The sequence below is a fragment of the Pan troglodytes genome, chromosome 1 (genome assembly GCF_028858775.2).
Source record: "Pan troglodytes isolate AG18354 chromosome 1, NHGRI_mPanTro3-v2.0_pri, whole genome shotgun sequence".
Taxonomy (NCBI): Eukaryota; Metazoa; Chordata; class Mammalia; order Primates; family Hominidae; genus Pan; species Pan troglodytes.
Genome location: NC_072398.2, coordinates 215,571,314 through 215,591,660, shown reverse-complemented (window position 1 = coordinate 215,591,660; position 20,347 = coordinate 215,571,314). Strand labels below are relative to the sequence as shown.

Sequence of the window (20,347 nt, the reverse complement as noted above, 5' to 3'; positions counted from 1 at the left end):
GGCACAAGAATCACTTGAACCTGGGAGGCAGAGGTTGCAGTGAGCTGAGATCGCACCACTGCACTCCAGCCTGGATGGCAGAGCGAGACTGTGTCTCAGAAAGGAAAAACAAAAAATAAAAATTAGCGGGGCATGGTGGTGCAGGCCTGTAATCCCAGCAACTTGGGAGGCTGAGGCAGGAGAATCACGAGCCAGGGAAGTGGAGGTTGCAGTGAGCTGAGCTCGCGCCACTGCACTCCAGCCTGGGCAACAGAATGAGACTCCATCTCAATAAATTAATTAATTAATTTAATTAAAATAATTTTTTTTTTGTAGAGATGGGGTCTCACCCTGTTGCCCAGGGTGATTTCGAACTCTTGGGCTCAATCGATCCTCCTGCTGTGGCCTCCCAAAGTGCTGGGATTACAGGTATGAGCCACCCCCACCCCTGCCAATGGAAATCTTTTATTTTACTGGTTTTACTGCCGTATAGACTTAATGAACCAAATGAAAACTGAATCTCCACTCCATATTACATCTTTATTTCTAGACAAGATAAAATCTATTATTTATTATTATTATTTTTTTTTATTACCCAAGTTTTGTCTCAGGATCTACTATTCTTATTTTCAAGGTAGTTTTAAGTGTCCACATTTCTTAAGCCACATTCAAGAAATAATGTCTTCAATTTTGGATGTTGCCTCTCTTCATCTTGTACATGACATTTAAGCAGATTTAATATTGGCATCCATCATCTAGTCAAACCCTTCACGTGTTCTTCAAAGCAATTAAATTTGGGGTTCTCAACCTTTTCTTTCTTTCTTTCCTTTTTTTTTTTTTTTTTTTTGAAATGGAGTCTCACTCTGTCGCCCAGGCTGGAGTGCAATGGCGCGATCTCGGCTCACTGCACCCTCTGCCTCCCGTGTTCAAGCCATTCTCCTGCCTCAGCCTCCTGAGTAGCTGGGATTACAGGCACACGCCACCACGTCTGGCTAATTTTTATATTTTTAGTAGAGACGGGGTTTCACCATGTTGGTCAGGCTGGTCTTGAACTCCTGACCTTGTGATCCACCTGCCTCGGCCTCCCAAAGTGCTGGGATTACAGATGTGAGCCACCGCGCCTGGCCTTTTTTTTTTTTTTTTTTTTTTTTTTTTTGAGACAGAGTTTTGCTCTTGTTGCCCAGGCTGGAGTGCAATGGCGCAATCTCGGCTCACTGCAACCTCTGCCTCCCAGGTTCAACCAATTCTCCTGCCTCAGCCTCCCAAGTAGCTGGGATTACAGGTATCCACCACCACATCTGGGTAATTTTTCTGTACTTTTAGTAGAGACGGGGTTTCACCATGTTGGCCAGGCTGGTCTCAAACTCCTGACCTCAGGTGATCCACCTGCCTCGACCTCTCAATGTGTTGGGATTACAGGCATGAGCCACCACACCTGGCCAGGTTCTCAACCTTTTCTGTATCAGTAAAAGAAGGTGTGAAATTAATAGATTTGATGAAGACCCGCTTTTTTTCTTGCCACATTGGACTCCTAGATGCCATTTGGAATGGGTTTAGAAGACACGGAAGTATAGATGTTTCTTAACAGTAGAAATATAGAAGAGAAAGCAAGACCATGAGGAGACTGGCAGTTGACTCCAGGGCACAGCCAACTGCCTTGGTGGTGGCATTAGCTGGGTTTGGGGCAGACAAGGTACCCTGGGAGGAGTTACTTGAAAATGTTACAATAGTTTGATTTGAATAAATCTGCATAAGTAGGAGCAGTGCCAGAAGCAGCAGCCCCAGCCTGAGCCTGTCCACCATTGCTTTGTCCCCTCCATTGGTGTCTGGCATATATTGCTGGATGCTGGGTGAGAACTGCTGGCTCCAGGTGGACACAGGCGAGACCTAGCCTTAAAAATCACACAAAGTGGCTAGGTGCGATGGCTCACATCTGTAATCCCAGCACTTCGTGAAGCCAAGGTGGGAGGATCACTTGAGGCCAGGATTTGGAGATTAGCCTGGTCAACATAGCAAGGACTCATCCCTATTTTTTTTAATTAAAAATAATGTAAAATCATAATAAAAAGGAAATCAAGCCTGGGCAACATAGCAAGATCTCATCTCTACTAAAAGAAATTAGCTGCGTGTGGTGGTGCACACCTGTAGTTCCAGCTGCTGGGGAGGTTGAGCTGGAGGGATCACTTGAGCCCTGGAGGTTGAGGCTGCAGTGAGCCATGATCGTGCCACTGCACTCCAGCCTGGGTGACAGAGCCAGACCCTGTCTTGATAAAAAAAAAAAAAAAAAAAGGAAATCACATAATGTCACTTATGCCAGAGTTAGTCTGCCGAGCCATGATTCAAAGGGAGGGACATTCACCCCACTTCTTAATGGGAGGGTTATCCAATCACGTTGTAGGAAGAGCATAGAGGATGGGAGGCACTGTCATGGTCATCTTTGGAGAACAAAATCTGCCAGACCTGGGAACCTGAGCACCACTAGACCAAATATAACAATTAATCAATGATTCAAGCCTTAACTGATTACTTGATACCACCACTGGGCAATCCTAGAACATTTCTCAGCTAAACTTGCTTCAATTTGCAATGGTTATTTCAAACATTCACTCTAGAAGGCACTGTGTACGTCTTTCCTAATCCCCATTCCCAGCCCCCCTTTTCCCTATTTATGTCCTTTAGGCAAAGCTAAATACTTGCGTTCCTAGCCTCTCTCGCATCTATGTGACACAATTCTGTCCAGTGAGATGTAAGCAAAAATGTGCACAGGGACTTCTGGGCAAGCTTTTTCCTTGAATAGGAAAATGATGCATGCAGTGGAGGCAGCCAGCCATATATTGCAACCCTCAGGAAAAGGTCAAAACAATTACAAAAGTATTGGCCCTGATTTCAGTGAGCCACTCAACCAATGCTGTTGCTACCTCCAGGCCTTCTCTCCTGTGAGAAAATAAACCCTTGTTTGTTTATGCCACTGATAGTCAAGCTTTCTGTTGCTCGTAGGGGATATAAGCATTCTCACTCCCCTTTGCCTCTACTTTCTCTTTTTTTTTTTTTTTTTTTTGAGACAGAATCTGGCTCTGTCTCCCAGGCTAGAGCGCAGTGGACTGATCTCGGCTCACTACAACCTCCGCCTCCCGCGTTCAAGTGATCCTCCTGCCTCAGCCTCCCGAGTATCTGGGACTATAGGTGTCCGCCACCATGCCCGGCTAATTTTTGTATTTTTAGTAGAGACGGGGTTTCACCATATTGGCCAAGCTGGTCTCGAACTCCTGACCTTGTGATCCGCCCGCCTTGGCCTCCCAAAGTGCTGGGATTACAGGCGTGAGCCACCGCGCCCGGCTCCTCTAATTTCTCTTTGTAAAAGCCTTCAGCTGCTAATTCTCCCTTTCCTGCCACCAACAGCCTACTTACTACCTACTTACCTGCACCCACAGCCGTCTTATTTGCTCCTTCTCTCCTGTTAAAATGGAAAAGGGCTCCCTACCATGGAGGGGGGAGTGGGAGTAAATGGAAAGATGCTAATCTGGCATCCATTACAAGTTCATCTTTCAGTTTTGGTTTTCTTACTCATCCACACGTTAGTTCTGGGCCTCTACCACTCATCAGCTATGTGCCTTAAAAACAGGCCATTAAAGTAGCAAATATTTATTGAGTAGATTCTAAGCTGTGCCCAAAAAGGCACTGTGCTAGGTGGTAGGAGTTGCTAGGGCTAGGAAACAGACGCAGTCCAAGTAGAGAGAAAATTATTTACAAGACAGGGGAATGGAGCCTTGGAGGAACTGACCTATGTGGCTGGAAGGGCAGAGAATGTGGGAAGAGCTCGGAAGAAGGGGCTGGGGAGGTAGGCGTGGGCCACAGCCAACTGGCTTCTGTAGACTAGGGAGGGTAATGATTTTGGTTTCAATCCTAAATCACTAAGACAGGAAGTGAATTACTCTGTCGGAGCCTCAATTTCTACCTCGAAAAATATGTTTTATTACTAACTCCTGTACTAGATTGAGAGTTACGGAGAAGGATTTATCCTTTTATTCATTTCTGCATCGCCAGCGCCCGACACATGGTAGGCGCTTAATCAATGCCTGTTCGGTGAATAAATAAGACCGGGGACTCCTCCACAGACTTCTGTCATTAAGTCAACCAGTCAGCAGAGATTTCCTTCTCCGCGTTCCTTTCCTTCCCTCCCCTTTTCTCGCCCTTCCTCCCTCTCCTCTTCCACGCCCCCTTCCCACTCCTCCCCCTCCTATCCTCTCCTGGCTTCCTCCTCCTCTTCCCGGCCCCGCCCCCCGCTGCGTTGCGAAGGCGAGGAAGGCGAGGCGGGCTTTACGGCAGCCGCGTTGCGGCGGGGCGGGGCGCCGGGCGGCCGGCGCGCTTGGCGGCAGCCGTGGGAGGCAGGCCGGCAGGCAGACGGACTCGCAGGCGGGTGGCGGCGGCCGTGCTTGCTAGTGAGGGCGGGAGGGAGTGACTCACTGAGCGTGTGTGAGGGAGGGAGCGAGCGAGCGAACGAGCAGCCGGCGCCGTCCTCCCGCAGCACCAGCCAGGCCACGCCGCCGCCTCTTCCCCTGCGCCCCGCGCCCAGGCCGGGCCGAGCCGAGCCGGGTCGGGCCCGGGCCATGCTGCTCACCGTGTACTGTGTGCGGAGGGACCTCTCCGAGGTGACCTTTTCCCTCCAGGTCGACGCCGACTTCGAGCTGCACAACTTCCGCGCGCTGTGCGAGCTCGAGTCTGGCATCCCCGCAGCCGAGAGCCAGGTACGCCGGGCAGCGAGCCGGGCCTGCCCCGGAGCTAAGCCCTCCCCGCCTCGGGGCCCCACTCCCTCCCTTTGCTACTGGTGAAGAATTGGGGGCTGGGGGGAGCAAGGATAGCCATTCTCAGGTCACCCCCGCATCCGGAAAGGAGCTGGGGAGCTGGCATCAGTAGCTGCCCTCACACACTTCGAGCATGGGGTGGGGTACGAGGAGAGGGAGCGGAGAACCTGACCGCAGACGCACCCACTGCAGCGTGAGGGGCGCGTGGACTGTTGAGCAGCGCTAACCCTCCCCACCTTTGGCTCTTTGGCCCTTCCCTCTTTCTAATCCCGAGTGTAGGTTATCGTTGTGGACCTCAGAAGCAGCCGTGGGTTTGCTAGGATTCATACATCCTGCAAACCAGAAATACCAGTTTGGATCACTGTGGTAGATAGATGTTCCTCTGCTTTTTTTTTTTTTCTGGAGAGGGTTTCTGCTTAAATATACGCAGTTTACCTTTAAATGCACGTATTTGCACTTCCGGTGAAAGAAAAAGTTTAAGACTTGCACTACCTCATTTTGGGGTCTTTGGAAATGCTCTTTACCCACCACATGCGTTTCTGGTTAAATTCTTTTGAAAAACAGTACCTATTGGTTCAACTCAAGCTGTTTGTTTGTTTCGGTTCTACCCTGGTAGTAAGCCAGAAGGCCCTTTTTCTTTCAGGTCACAGTTCAGAGTTTGGGTCAGTTCAAAGCTCAATGCTTTAAAAGGATATTTGCTTGGAAACGGCCTAGTATCAGTGCTGTTTGGTGGTTTCATTTCCCTACTCAGCTTGCTGGAAAGAAGTTCAGCCTCTCATATTTTAACTAAGCAAAGTAATTCTCAAAATGCTTTGGGGCTGCCCCTAGTCTTTATCAAACAGAATCGGTGACACTAACGCTGTAAACTTTACACTAAAACACTTAGATCATGACTTAATAAATTTAGCCTGGAGGAAATAGTCTAAACATTAAGAAAATTATAGAGGTCTCCCAAGTCTCCATCAAGTAAATCTTGATTTTTTACTGCAGTTATGAAATAGTTTACAAAACGATTGCCCAACTGCAGCTTGTTCTGCTGTCTTATGGTAAACACGTGTCAATACTTTGTTCAGAAGTATGATTCCTTTACACAATGTGAACTTTAGAACCTTGGCATAAAGCTGTTCAGAAAGAATTTAAAAAGTTAATCCACAAAAGCTCAGGAACCAGTTCTGTCAGTGAATGCCTCATGTGGAGAACTAGGAAAGGACTGTTTAAATAGAGAAAATCAACTCTTCAATTTTTTTTCTTTTTTTGTTTTTGTTTTTGAGACGGAGTCTTGCTCTGTCGCCCATGCTGGAGTGCAGTGGTGCGTTCTCGACTCACTGCAACCCCAGCCTCCCGGGTTCAAGCGATTCTCCTGCCTCAGCCTCCTGAGTAACTGGGACTACGGGCGCGCGCCACCACGCCTGGCTAATTTTTGTAATTTTTTTTTTTAGTAGAGACGGGGTTTCACCATGTTGGCCAGGCTGATTTCAAACTCCTGACCTCGAGTGATCTGCCCGCCTCGGCCTCCCAAAATGCTGCGATTACAGGTGTGAGCCACCGTGCCCGGACAACTCTTCAATTTTTGATAGTGGCTTTTTCTTTTCTTTTCTTTTTTCAAGACGGAGTCTCTGTCACCTAGGCTGGAGTGCAGTGGCGCGATCTCGGCTTACTGCAAGCTCCACCTCCCGGGTTCACGCCATTCTCCTGCCTCAGCCTCCCGAGTAGCTGGGACTACAGGCGCCCACCACCGCGCCCGACTCATTTTTTTGTATTTTTAGTAGAGAAGGGGTTTCACCATGTTAGCCAGGATGGTCTCGATCTCCTGACCTCGTGGTCTGCCCGCCTCGGCCTTCCAAAGTGCTGTGAGCCACCGCACCCGGCCCGATAGTGGCTTTTTCAATTGTTTTTTCCTCTAGCTGTTATATTACCCTGGTTATGATCACCGGCTGGTAGGGAAAATAAGGAATTAAAATGTAAATTGGTTTTGTTGTTAGGGCTTGGGAAAAGACAGAGGTTGAGGTTGTTTCCATTCCTGCACTTTTTGTGATGGCTGAAACAAGAAATTTAAGTCAAAGGGATACCTGACACCCCCTTTAATTGACTTAAATTTCCTGTTACAGCCATCACAAAAGACGATTTATTGTGTGGTCAGCCAGACATTGCCCTCTGCCAGTTGGTAAAGTTAGGAATACCTTAGTAATTGAACATAGGCTAACTCCAAATTATTTCTTGTTCATTACGTCAATGTTTCGGCATTTACTTCCTTCCCAAGCCAAATTAGCATATAGAAACTTGGGCTCCAACTGGTGTTAAGCCTGTATTAGATAGCCATAAACAGCTCCTGTTTTTCCAGTCTGTTCTGTTGGCTCCATTGTAACCTGACAACACAGTATCTATTTTAAGGTGTCTGGTGGTCGGTTGTCTTTCACTTGCTTGCTTGCCCATCAGGCAGGAACAGGATCCACCCTAGACACTTGAGTCATTTCCTTTCATCAAATCATAATAGTAAACATCATTATAGTTTTTACCCATAAATATATCATGTTTACTTACTTGAGTGTCCCCCCCCCATTACCTCCCAGGGTTCTCTCATATTACTCATCTTCCCTTCCTTTCCTAGACTGTTTAACTCCTCTTGTTTACATTCTCCATTCCCATTCCTTCACCTCTCATTTCTGACTCCATTTCTTCAAGGAAATATATATATTTTTATGTTCTGGCTATTTTTTCCTGCCACTGTGTGTCCACACCACTGGTGTCCAAACTTTCATTCATGTATCCCTATCAGTAAAATATTTCAGATTATGCTTCTGTTATGTATATAATACATTATATACATGAACTGATACGTTGTATACATTATATATGACCACATGTGCATATAATACATATAACGTGCATTATATGCATATATAATACATATAACGTGCATTATATGCATATATAATACATTATCTGTAAAGTAACAATGTACACACACAAAATGGAACTTAAGGAAGGACGAACTAAAATAAATGGAAATGAAAATTCTAATATTTTCAGTTTCTTCCTCCACCGTTAAAGAATTGTCTTGCATGGCTGCCCTACATTGGTGATCAATGGTTTAGAATTCAGTCTTTCACCTGAGTGTCAATTGCAAATAAGCATATAGTTGGAAAAGGTGTTAATTTTTAACAGCTCTAGTCTGATTATAGTAGTTACAATGCAGTGATAACAAATTTAGAACAAGCCATCTCTACTTGTACATGTGATTAAAACTGGGCATGTTCTGTCTCTTAATAGAAGTGTGGGCTTGGAAGCCAGTCATGGCTCTGTTTGATGCTTTGATGCAGACTTGCCTGGGTGAACTTCAAACAGTTATCAGAACTTAGCTTCACTTTAAATTAATGTCTTCATAGTTTTGAAACATGATAATTTACCTCTGTAGGTGGCATATGGGAAAAGTAGGCACAACATACAAGGACCCTCAAATGAAAGGCAAATAATAGCAGTAATTGTATGATCTTGGAAATGCACACAGCATGATTTGTGGTTTGTAAACCACTATTTTATCTTCTGTGTGTTTGTTTTTTTGAGACAGGGTCTCGCTCTGTCACCTAGGCAGTAGTGCGCTCGCAGGTCACTGTAGCCTCAATCTCCTGGGCTCAAGTGATCCTCCCACCTCAGCCTCCTAAGTAGCTGGGACTACAGGTGTATGCTACGACATCTGACTAATTTTTTTGTTTTCTTTGGAGATGGGGGTTTCACTGTGTTGGCCAGGCTGGTCTCAAACTCCTGACCTCGGATGATCTGCCTGCCTTGGCCTCCCAGAGTGCTGGGATTAGAGGCGTGAGCCACCGCATCCGGCCCCAAATTGATAATTTTAAAGGCTACATAATATACCATCATATAGATGTGTTGTAATTTAGCAATCTCCCTTTTGTTGAGCATAATATTGGGGAAAATTGGAAGCAGTTATAAGTAACATGCCATGAACAGCCATATACTTAAGACTGTAGCCTCCATTTCTGTTTTCTCAGGATGAATTCTTAGATATGCAGTTGCCAGATCAAAAGCATAAAGTCTTTGAAAGGTTTTTAGTAAATTTAGATTATACAAGTCAAATTGGCTATTACATGGGGTAGTATATGTAGATAACTTGGTAGATATTGGGTATTTGATTAATGGTAATACTATTATGAAGCCATTCAGATGTAATTCCAAATGTTTTGTGGCCGGTTTATGGCCCTTATTTTATCTATATTCTTTATATTTTAGAGATGGGATCTCGCTCTCGCCCAGGCTGGAATGCAGTGTTGCAATCACAGCTCACTGTATCCTCAACATGTTGGGGTCAAGGGATCCTCCCAAGTAGCTGCGACTTTTTTTTTTTTTTTTTTTTTTTGAGACGAGATCTTGCCAGTGCTAGGCTTGAACTCCTAACCTCAAGCAGTTCTCCTGCCTCTGCCTCCCAGAGTGTTGGGATTACATGTGTGAGCCACTGCACCTGGCCTACCAGTTTATGTTCTGTAATGCTAGAAATTTATTGTTAAGCTTTTTGTTAATAGAAGGCTCTCATTCAGAGACCAGAAAACACCTGACCTCATGCTTAAAAGTTCTGAAGTTTTATTAATTAGTCTATTGTTAAATGTTGATTAAGATTATAATTCAGTCTCTGGGGTGCCTCCTCTGGAGTAAGTACCAGCAGTTGTGCCAGTTTTGCTGATTAAGACTCATAGCTGTATACATTTTCTTGTTGTATGTTCTTATAACTGGCAAAACTTGAATTTTGGGCTTTGTAGCTGTTGAGTTGGGTAACATGAATGGTGGAAGGATCAAGAATGCCGGCAGCGGATCCCCTTTTGTTTTTATTGGTAGAGATTTGAAGCCATGTCTAATAGATACTGAATGTTTGGTTGGAAGATCACATGGATTTATTTTGGGACTTTTGCTGCAAAATAATTGTCTTTCTTGGACTCTTAAGCCTATTTAAACAAAAAGAAATCAGTTCTTTGTGGCAATTACAATTTTAGCTAAGCTTTAGTTGATCTCATTTATGTCCTTAGACTAAAATGGAGCACAGCTGCTGCTTTGTCAGTGTGAGGAACGTGTGCTCCTCACCCAGGTTCTTCAGTCTAGTGTTTCCAGGAAATTGGCGCTGAAGCAACATTTCATATTTCATAGACATGCTCAATGTGGTGGTTATCTAGATTTTACATTTTTATTGTTAGATCATGCTGCCTTCCTTTAAAAAATGCTATTGTCTGCTGAGGAAATATTGTGGCAACTAAGCAGTGATGGAGTGAAGTATGGCATCTGTGAAGTGGGAGTCAGAGCGGGCAGTTGGTGGTGTTTCTTCATGTCCAGGGCATGGGGATGCGTTGAGCAGTGGACAGTATTTTGATCCTCTTGGTGGATAGAGTCTCTCAGTGGCAATGGATGGCTTAGTAGTACTTGTTAAAATCACCCAGCTAATTCACCAGGCCACTTTAGGGTTATGTTTGGGAAAGCTGTATATGATACTCCTCGAGTAATGGGCTTTGAAATTAGACAGTTCCAATTGCAGTTTTCTTCTTCTTCTTCTTTTTTTTTTTTTTTAAGAGACAAGATTTTTTTTTTTTTTTAATTTTTTATTTTTTATTGATCATTCTTGGGTGTTTCTCGCCGAGGGGGGTTTGGCAGGGTCACAGGACAATAGTGGAGGGAAGGTCAGCAGATAAACAAGTGAACAAAGTTCTCTGGTTTTCCTAGGCAGAGGACCCTGCGGCCTTCCGCAGTGTTTGTGTCCCTGGGTACTTGAGATTAGGGAGTGGTGATGACTCTTAACGAACATGCTGCCTTCAAGCATCTGTTTAACAAAGCACGTCTTGCACCGCCCTTAATCCATTCAACCCTGAGTGGATACAGCACATGTTTCAGAGAGCACAGGGTTGGGGGTAAGGTCACAGATCAACAGGATCCCAAGGCAGAAGAATTTTTCTTAGTACAGAACAAAATGAAAAGTCTCCCATGTCTACCTCTTTCTACACAGACACGGCAACCATCCGATTTCTCAATCTTTTCCCCACCTTTCCCCCCTTTCCATTCCACAAAACCGCCATTGTCTTCATGGCCCGTTCTCAATGAGCTGTTGGGTACACCTCCCAGATGGGGTGGTGGCCGGGCAGAGGAGCTCCTCACTTCCCAGTAGGGGCGGCCGGGCAGAAGCGCCCCTCACCTCCCGGACGGGGCGGCTGGCCGGGCGGGGGGCTGACCCCCGCCACCTCCCTCCCGGACGGGGCGGCTGGCCGGGCGGGGGGCTGACCCCCCACCTCCCTCCCGGACAGGGCGGCTGGCCGGGCAGAGGAGCTCCTCACTTCCCAGTAGGGGCGGCCGGGCAGAGGCGCCCCTCACTTCCCCGACGGGGCGGCTGGCCCGGCGGGGGGCTGACCCCCCCACCTCCCTCCCGGATGGGGCGGCTGGCCGGGCAGAGGGGCTCCTCACTTCCCGGTAGGGGCGGCCGGGCAGAGGCGCCTCTCACCTCCCGGACAGGGCGGCTGGCCGGGCGGGGGGCTAACCCCCCACCTCCCTCCCGGACGGGGCGGCTGGCCGGGCGGGGGGCTGACCCCCCCACCTCCCTCCCGGACGGGGCGGCTGGCCGGGCGGGGGGCTGACCCCCCCACCTCCCTCCCGGACGGGGCGGCTGGCCGGGCAGAGGGGCTCCTCACTTCCCAGTAGGGGCGGCCGGGCAGAGGCGCCCCTCACCTCCCGGACGGGGCGGCTGGCCAGGCGGGGGGCTAACCCCCCACCTCCCTCCCGGACGGGGCGGCTGGCCGGGCGGGGGGCTGACCCCCCCACCTCCCTCCCAGACAGAGCGGCTGGCTGGGCAGAGGGGCTCCTCACTTCCCAGTAGGGGCGGCTGGGCAGAGGTGCCCCCCCAGCTCCCCGACAGGGCGGCTGGCCGGGCGGGGGGCTGATCCCCCCACCTCCCTCCCGGACGGGGCGGCTGGCCAGGCGGGGGGCTGATCCCCCCACCTCCCTCCCGGACGGGGCGGCTGGCCGGGCGGGGGGCTGACCCCCCCACCTCCCTCCCGGACGGAGCGGCTGGCCGGGCAGAGGGGCTCCTCACTTCCCAGTAGGGGCGGCCGGGCAGAGGCGCCCCTCACCTCCCAGACAGGGCGGCTGGCCGGGCGGGGGGCTGACCCCCCCACCTCCCTCCCGGACGAGGAGGGAGGACGCTCCTCACTTCTCAGACGGGGTGGCTGCCGGGCGGAGGGGCTCCTCACTTCTCAGACGGGGCGGTTGCCAGGCAGAGGGTCTCCTCACTTCTCAGACGGGGCGGCCGGGCAGAGACGCTCCTCACATCCCGGACGGGGCGGCAGGGCAGAGGTGCTCCCCACATCTCAGACGATGGGCGGCCGGGCAGAGATGCTCCTCACTTCCCAGATGTGATGGCGGCCGGGAAGAGGCTCTCCTCACTTCCTAAATGGGATGGCGGCCGGGCAGAGACGCTCCTCACTTTCCAGACTGGGCAGCCAGGCAGAGGGGCTCCTCACATCCCAGACGATGGGCGGTCAGGCGGAGACGCTCCTCACTTCCCAGACGGGGTGGCTGCCAGGCAGAGGCTGCAATCTCGGCACTTAGGGAGGCCAAGGCAGGCGGCTGGGAGGTGGTTGTAGCGAGCCAAGTTCACGCCACTGCACTCCAGCCTGGGCGCTATTGAGCACTGAGTTAACGAGACTCCGTCTGCAATCCCGGCACCTCGGGAGGCTGGCAGATCACTCGCGGTTAGGAGCTGGAGACCAGCCCGGCCGACACATTGAAACCCCGTCTCCACCAAAAAAATACGAAAACCAGTCAGGCGTGGCGGCGCGCGCCTGCAATCGCAGGCACTCGGCAGGCTGAGGCAGGAGAATCAGGCAGGGAGGTTGCAGTGAGCTGAGATGGCAGCAGTACCGTCCAGCTTCGGCTCGGCATCAGAGGGAGACCGTGGAAAGAGGGGAGAGGAGAGAGGAGAGACAAGATCTTATTCTGTTGCCCAGGCTGGAGTGCAGTGGTACAATCATAACTCACTGCAACCTCGAACTCCTGGGCTCAAGTGATCCTCCTGCTTCAGTCTGCCAAATAGTTGAGACTACAGGCATATGCTACCATGCCTGGCTTATTATTATTATTATTTTAGAGATGGGGTCTTGCTGTATTGCCCAGGCTGGCTTTGCATTCCTGGCCTCAAATGATCTTCCTACCTCATCCTCCCAAAGTTTTGGAATTAAGGCGTGAGCCATGGCACCCAGCCTGCATAGGATCATTTTGATTCTCCTGAGTTTGCTTCCTCCTTGTAAATAAATAAATTTTCTCTTATAAATAGTTAGTGGCCGGGCGCAGTGACTCACGTCTGTAATCCCAGCACTTTAGGAGGCCAAGGCGGGCAGATCACAAGGTTAGGAGATCGAGACCATCCTGGCTAACATGGTGAAACCCCGTCTCTACAAAAAATACAAAAAAAAAAAAAAAATTAGCCGCTTGTGGGGGCAGGTGCCTGTAGTCCCAGCTACTCAGGAGGCTGAGGCAGGAGAACCCGGGAGGCGGAGCTTACAGTGAGCCGAGATCCCACCACTGCACCCCAGCCTGGGCGACAGAGCGAGACTCTGTCTCAAAAAAAAATAATAAATAAATACCGTTAAAATGTGCCTCTGCTCCCAGGAGACTGTTCATGTATCTCTAAATATACTGATAGTTGAATTTCTGAAACTGGAAAATTAAAGAGTAGGTTGTTGACAGTGGCTTCACAGTGTTGATGCTATGCTGTAAGAGCCTGCCTACCTGCCATTTTTCTTGACATGCCTCTTTTTTCTTGTTGCACACCTCAACCTGTGACGCTCATCACTTCTGGTTTATGTGTTTTTTCCAAGCAGTCTCACAAGTTATAATATGACTCTCAGTTGTTTTGCTGAAATTCTGTGTTGATGGTGATGTACTTTTACTGTGAAATTTGTGTTTAAATAAGGGTGTGTGAATGGGATGATGGGAGTGACAGTTGCAGTCTGTTGAAATGTGGTTCTTTTTTTGTTTGTTTTTGTTTTTTAAGAGACAGGGTCTTACTCTGTTGCCCCAGGCTGGAGTGCAGTGGTGCAACCGCAGCTCACTACAGCCTGGACCTCCTGGGCTCAAGCAATCCTCCTGCCTCAGACTCCTAAGTAGCTGAGACTACAGTCACATGCTACCATGGCTGGCTATATAAAATTTTTTTTTTTTTAGATATGCGGTCTCACTATGTTGCCCAGGCTGGTCTGAAACTCCAGGGCTTAACCCATTTGTGCTTAGCGTTCCAATGGAACGCTAAGCTTGTGGGAGTTATATCCTACTACTCAAGGTCATTGCCAAGGTATGATTTTTTCACAAAAAAAAATTTGCAACCTCTGGCCTAAATGGGTTAAGTGATGCTCCCACCTCAGCCTCCCCAAGTGCTAGGATTACAGGCATGAGCCATCATACCAGATCTGAAATGTGTTTTAACTCAGCGAGTTGAGCATTAAGAACTTAATAGTATTTTTTTTCAAGTCATGCATAAAACTTGTATAATTGGGCCTACAAATATGCTCATATTCAGAAGAATTTGATTTTGGTAGGAACTCATTTTCCTGTTCTGTTCCTCATGTCTAAAAATTCTGAGAGCAGATATGGCATAATCACTTTTTTTCCAGTTTAAATGCTGTGTTTTCAGTTTTTATTTCAGGTAACCTTACTATGAAAGCTGTAAGGAAACATAGAATGATAATGTTAGCAGAGAGAACTGGAAGGGACAGCTGTAATGATGATCTAGCCCACCTGCTTGCTTGACACATGGGAAGGGTGAGGTCTGGACCTGCTGAGTGTCATGCCCCTCACAGGGAGTTACTGGCAAGGATAGAACTCATGTTCCTCAGTTCGCATGTGGCCTGGTGAAAAATCATTAGGAGGAAAACCTTTCAAAGCCTGAGTTTATTCTGAATGCCTTTCTGGAGTATGTAATAATGCAGGGCAGATTTTATGTTTTTTTCATGATAAAATTATAGTGTACCTTTGTTCTTTCTATCTGCAACACATTATTTCATCTATTTGTGCTGTCAGGTTTTTTTCAGTTTGATTACACATCATAAAATATTTTTATTAGTAGTACATTCCTAATTCTTTTTTCCACTTGTATTTAGTTGTTATTTTCTTAGTTTCACTTTATTTTCCAGTCTCCCCCCTCCCACCACCCCACCAAGATGGAATCTTGCTTGCCCAGGCTAGAGTGCAGTGGTGAGATCTCAGCCCTGCAACCTTTGCCTCCCGGGTTTAAGCAATTCTCCTGCCACAGCCTCTGGAGTAGCTGGGATTACAGGCACGTGCCATGACACTGGGCTAATTTTTGTATTTTTAGTAGAGACGGAGTTTCACCATGTTGGCCAGGCTGGTCTCGAACCCCTGACCTCGTGATCCACCCGCCTTGGCCTCCCAAAGTGCTGGAATTACAGGCGTGAGCCAGCGTGCCCGGCCCAGAGTGATAAAACTTTGGGGATGGTAGAAGAGAAGGAAGATTGCAGTGCAGGAAGGATGATATTTGGGACCCTTTTGCCATTGTACAAGATTATTTCAAAGTGCACACTTTATTTAATAGTACTGTAGTTAGTTAGCATACCCAGAATAAATCATTCCCTTTTCCTCCCTGCTAAAAATTAAATCTAAAATTATATCCATTTCCATAAATTCATTCATTCTTTAGTTCAACAAATATTTGAGCATCAGTTATATAACAGGCCCTGTTCTAAGCATTTATGATCTCGTGAATGAAACAAAGTCTTTGTCCTCAAGTAGTTTACATTTAATGGGGCAGAAGGACAATAAGTAAATATATATTGTGTTAGTTGAGAGTACATTTTAAATAACATAGTAGGGAAGAACTCTAAAGAGTAATGTTTGATCAGAGACGTAAAAGGAAAAAAATGAGTGGAAAAAGAACATTCCTCAGGTAGAGAAAACAAGAGAAACAGCCCTGAAGGGGAAGTTGATCCCTGTTGTTTGAGGAACAGCAGTCATAGTGAAAGGCGAAGTCAGGAGAGCCAGGGACCACATTGTTTGGTCCTGCTAGGTGACGGGAAGGACTGTGGGTTTTGTTCTGGATGTGGTGGGAATCCACTGGAGGGTTTGAAAGGAGGGTGACATCTGATTCAGGGGAAAACTGGTCCTTCTACTTTGCGCTGTGTTACTTCTCAGTGCTTTATACTGTTGTATATCTTTTCTTGTTGTAGATCGTCTATGCGGAAAGACCTCTCACAGACAACCACAGATCATTGGCTTCTTATGGCTTGAAAGATGGGGACGTTGTGATTTTACGACAGAAGGAGAATGCAGACCCTCGACCTCCAGTGCAGTTCCCAAGTAAGACATCTGGTGGTTGAGCATCCCCCAGCACAACCATCAGCAGGTAGCAGAGCATAGCGCCTCAGAGTTTTGGATTCGCTTTGGATTCAGACTACAGAATACAGATCCTGACTCTGCCTTTTCCCTGCCATGTAACCTTGAACAAGTATTTTAACATCTCTAAATTGGTTTCCTCTTCTATAAGTTAGGTGCCATAATTAACCCCAACTCCTAAAGCTGACGTGAGGCTAATGCATGTAAAATCTTAGCACACAGCAAGCCCTCAATGAATGTTAGCTTCTGTTATCAGTGATAATTATACAATAATCTTTATCCTTGGGAAGGACTTGAAAGAATACATAAGCCTATGATTTTGCTACTTTGTGTCTGTCCTTCAGTGGCCAGCCTTTCTGGAGCATTTTATAGCCAGCCAGGCACTTGGAGCTGCATTTCACATGATCTCATAACTTGGTTGTGGGGGGATTTACATACTAATTTGCATAATAATTTATAATTATGAAGCTCAGATTTTAAATGGTGTCTTTAAAGTTACATAGCTATTAAGTGAGGGCACAGGAATTAAAATTTGATGCTTTTTCCATTATGCTGAACTTGATAAACATTAAGCAGCTTGACCACCAAGTTGTGGTTCTTTCCTACCAGCTGTGTTAATCACATACAAAGAAACGTTTATCTATCTTTGATGCTCCTTTTATAATAGATGTTTATAGTCTGAACTCTGTGCATTGGGATTTAGTAGGTTCTATGTCACTGAAATAATATGCAGAATTGTGTGGATGTGAATGTGTGTGTGCACTGGATAGAGAGAGGGTCATAGCTTTGTTCAGATACTTGAAGTGGCTCATGATCCACAAAATGGTTATAAGGTCTTAATGTGAAACAGCTTGGTGAAATGTGTGGTTTTTTTCCATTCGCTGCCATATTCAGATAGATTTTCTTAAATAGTGTTTAGCCTGTAGGTCACCAGTTTTAAAGTTTATGGTGACAGATGCTGGCAGAGTCTGGGTGATGACAGACTGACTGCAGTTTTAACCACAGTGTTTCCATTCAGCCTGAAACTGGAACTTACTGAGACCATCAAGGACCGGCTCCACCAGATCTGGAAGACATTAGTCCCTTGGGGCCACAGTTAAACTTTAGAAAGAAGTTAAAACTTCTTTCTGAAGAAGTTAAACGTATTTAAACAACTATGACAATCAGTAAAAACCACATCTTCCTTTGGTTAATTTGATGAGATTATTAATTCCGGAATTTACTTCTTTTTTTTTTCCTCTGCATTGTTGTTTATGGACAAGAGAGCCTGTAACAGGTTGGGGCAGGAGTGATCTGGTCTATTAAGTAAACATGTTTTTGAGAATTATTCTGAAGTGAATGGACTCTCAAGATAATGTATAACAGGAGTGGAGATAAAATTTCTTGACCTGCAAAGAGGGCCCACCCATATATGTTTTTCTGGCTGGTATAGATTAACTACCTCACAGAGATCATCCTCTTCACTTCACCATTTCCTTGGTTGGGAGTTGAAGAAAGTGGCTAGTTGAACCCCTGCTAAAGGGTAGAAATGTTACATCATGAGTTTAAGCATTCTCTTTTTCTATCTGAGGTCCAAAAAGGCTTCAGGATAGTACCAGACTTGAGACAAGTTTGTTTGTTTTTTGATTTTTTAGTTTATTTAAAATCCTTAATAGTGCAAGGATTGTGCTGTAATTCTGATCACTGTGGAATTGCTTAGTGTACTGTCATTTATAACATTAAGCACAGTTATCCTTAAGAAAAGTATTCAGTTGTTCAGACAAGTTTGACCATCAACTATATTTTTTGGAGTTGAAGGAATGTCGATTGACTCAGGCCTAGCCCCTCATTCTGGCTCTCCTTGTTTACTTTTCTCTTTTTCATTTTTCTTTTTTAAATTAACAGTTTTATTGAGATACAATTCATGCATTTAAATGATTTTTTTTACTATATTCATGAGTTGTGTAACCATCACCACAATCCATTTTAGCGTATTTTCATTACCTTAAAAAGAAATCCTATACCCATTTATAGTCATTTCCCATTTCCCCCTAGTCTCCGCAGCCTAGACAACTACAAGTCTACTTTCTGTCTCTATGTATTTACCTATTTGGAACATTTCATATAAATGGGGTCATACAATATGTGAGTCCATTGTGTAAGGATTAAAATTCCCTTTTATCTTCCTTTCATTTTAGTAAGGTCAGTTCCACCTGGCATATAGAACCTGGGAGTTGTAGCTTCTAAACTGTGGTAGCTTTTGGTGTACTCAGCACTGAGAACCTATGCAAGTCCCTTTTCTTCTTTCTTTTCTATAAAATGATGACACTGTTTAGCTCCCCAAGGGCATGAGAAGAGTTAGCAGAGATGCACAGATTAAAGTATAAATTCAGAGAACTATTAAGAACTTCCCTGAGCCAATACGTTTAGCACTGACTTGCAGAATTTAGCATCTAATATTTATGCTGCTCACTTGACATATATAATATCCTTTGATCCGGCCGGGCACAGTGGCTCACACTTATAATCCCAGCACTTTGGGAGGCTGAGGTGGGTGGATCACCTGAGGTCAGGATTTCGAGACCAGCCTGGCCAACATGGTGAAATCCCATCTCTACTAAAAATACAAAAAATTAGCTGGGCGTAGTGGCACACGCCTGTAATCCCAGCTACTCGGGAGGCTGAGGCAGGAGAATCACTTGAACCCAGGAGGCAGAGGTTGCAGTGAGGCAAGATCGTGCCATTGCACTCCAATCTGGGCAACAAGGCAAGACTCCGTCTCAAAAAAAAAAAAAAAAAAAAATTCTTTAATCCAAGCGTCAAGGCTGTTTGAACCATATGTCAGACCAGAGTAGGATTTTTCTCAAGAACAACATCCAGACTTATGCAATTATATTTATTGAAACTAGCTTTAATTTTTTTTTTTTTTCTTTTGAGATGAAGTTTCGCTCTTGTTGCCTGGGCTGGAGTGCAATGGCGCCATCTCGGCTCACTGCAACCTCCACCTCCCGGGTTCAGGTGATTCTTCTGCCTCAGCCTCCTGCGTAGCTGGGATTACAGGCGACTGCGACCACGCCCAGCTAATTTTTGTATATTTAGTAGAGACAGAGTTTCACTATGTTGACCAGGCTGGTCTTGAACTTCTGACCTCAGGTGATCCAGCCACCTTGATCTCCCAAAGTGCTGGGATTACAGGTGTGAGCCACCACGCCTGGCCACTTTAATTATTTAAAAACATAAATTAAAAACCTGATGTCTGTTGTGAGATATTTTATAAGCTAAAAATTTGGAGTTACTACCATCACCTTCCCCCTATTTTTCTTCTTCTATTGATTCACTCTCAGCCGGCAGTCTTTATATTCAGAGTCATCATGAGAAAGAACAAGGTTAAAGTCTACAGTTACCTTTGCTGCTGTCATATACCATGTATGAGCAAGTATTCTGCTGTTTCCTTCAAGTGCTTGTTTTTGTAGAGTAATTTGAGTAAACTGAATTGATTTTCCCCAACAGACTTACCCCGAATAGATTTCAGTAGTATAGCTGTGCCTGGCACATCAAGTCCCCGGCAGCGCCAGCCACCAGGAACACAGCAGTCCCACTCATCTCCTGGAGAAATAACTTCATCTCCTCAGGGCTTGGACAATCCGGCCTTGCTCCGAGATATGTTGCTGGCCAACCCGCATGAGCTGTCCTTGCTGAAGGAACGCAATCCACCCCTGGCAGAAGCTCTGCTCAGTGGAGACCTTGGTAAGCTTGTAAATTTGGAAGGCTATTAGGCTGGCCTGAGGTGAAGAAGCTGTGTCATAGCAAATGTGAAGAGACTCAAGCGACACTGTGTCACATGATTTATTGAACATACCAGTTTTTTCTCTGTGAGAGGTAAATTAGTGCTAAAGTCAAAGGCTGAGTTACTTGGAAACAGCAATAGAGTTTTAGGAGTGAAATCCATCTAGGCCACCCCCCTTGGTTTACTTTTTGTTTTCCTCATTGTTTTTGGCAGCAGATAACCTAGGTACTGGTTTTTTTTTGTTTGTTTTTTCTTTGAGACGGAGTCTTGCTCTTTCGCCCAGGTTGGAGTGTAGTGGTGCAATCTTGGCTCACTGCCAGCTCCGCCTCCCGGGTTCATGCCATTCTCCTGCCTCAGCCTCCTAAGTAGCTGGGACTACGGGCGCATGCTGCCACACCTGGCTAATTTTTTGTAT

At 46.4% G+C, this 20,347-nt stretch overlaps 1 protein-coding gene across 3 annotated transcripts in view; it reads left to right on the top strand.

The window, feature by feature from the left end:
- The first annotated feature begins 4,285 nt into the window (after positions 1-4,285).
- The window catches only part of DDI2 (DNA damage inducible 1 homolog 2), a 54,056-nt gene continuing 37,994 nt past the window's right edge, over positions 4,286-20,347 (top strand). For 2 of the 3 annotated variants that reach the window (XM_009448861.5, XM_016954644.3), the window contains exons 1-3: positions 4,341-4,724; positions 16,001-16,130; positions 19,656-19,892. In XM_009448861.5, the coding sequence (XP_009447136.3) occupies positions 4,587-4,724; positions 16,001-16,130; positions 19,656-19,892 (505 nt within the window). In that variant the 5' untranslated portion in view covers positions 4,341-4,586. Of the gene's footprint in view, positions 4,725-16,000; positions 16,131-19,655; positions 19,893-20,347 lie in introns of all 3 variants that reach the window. The other variant, XM_063785708.1, reaches the window with a different exon arrangement.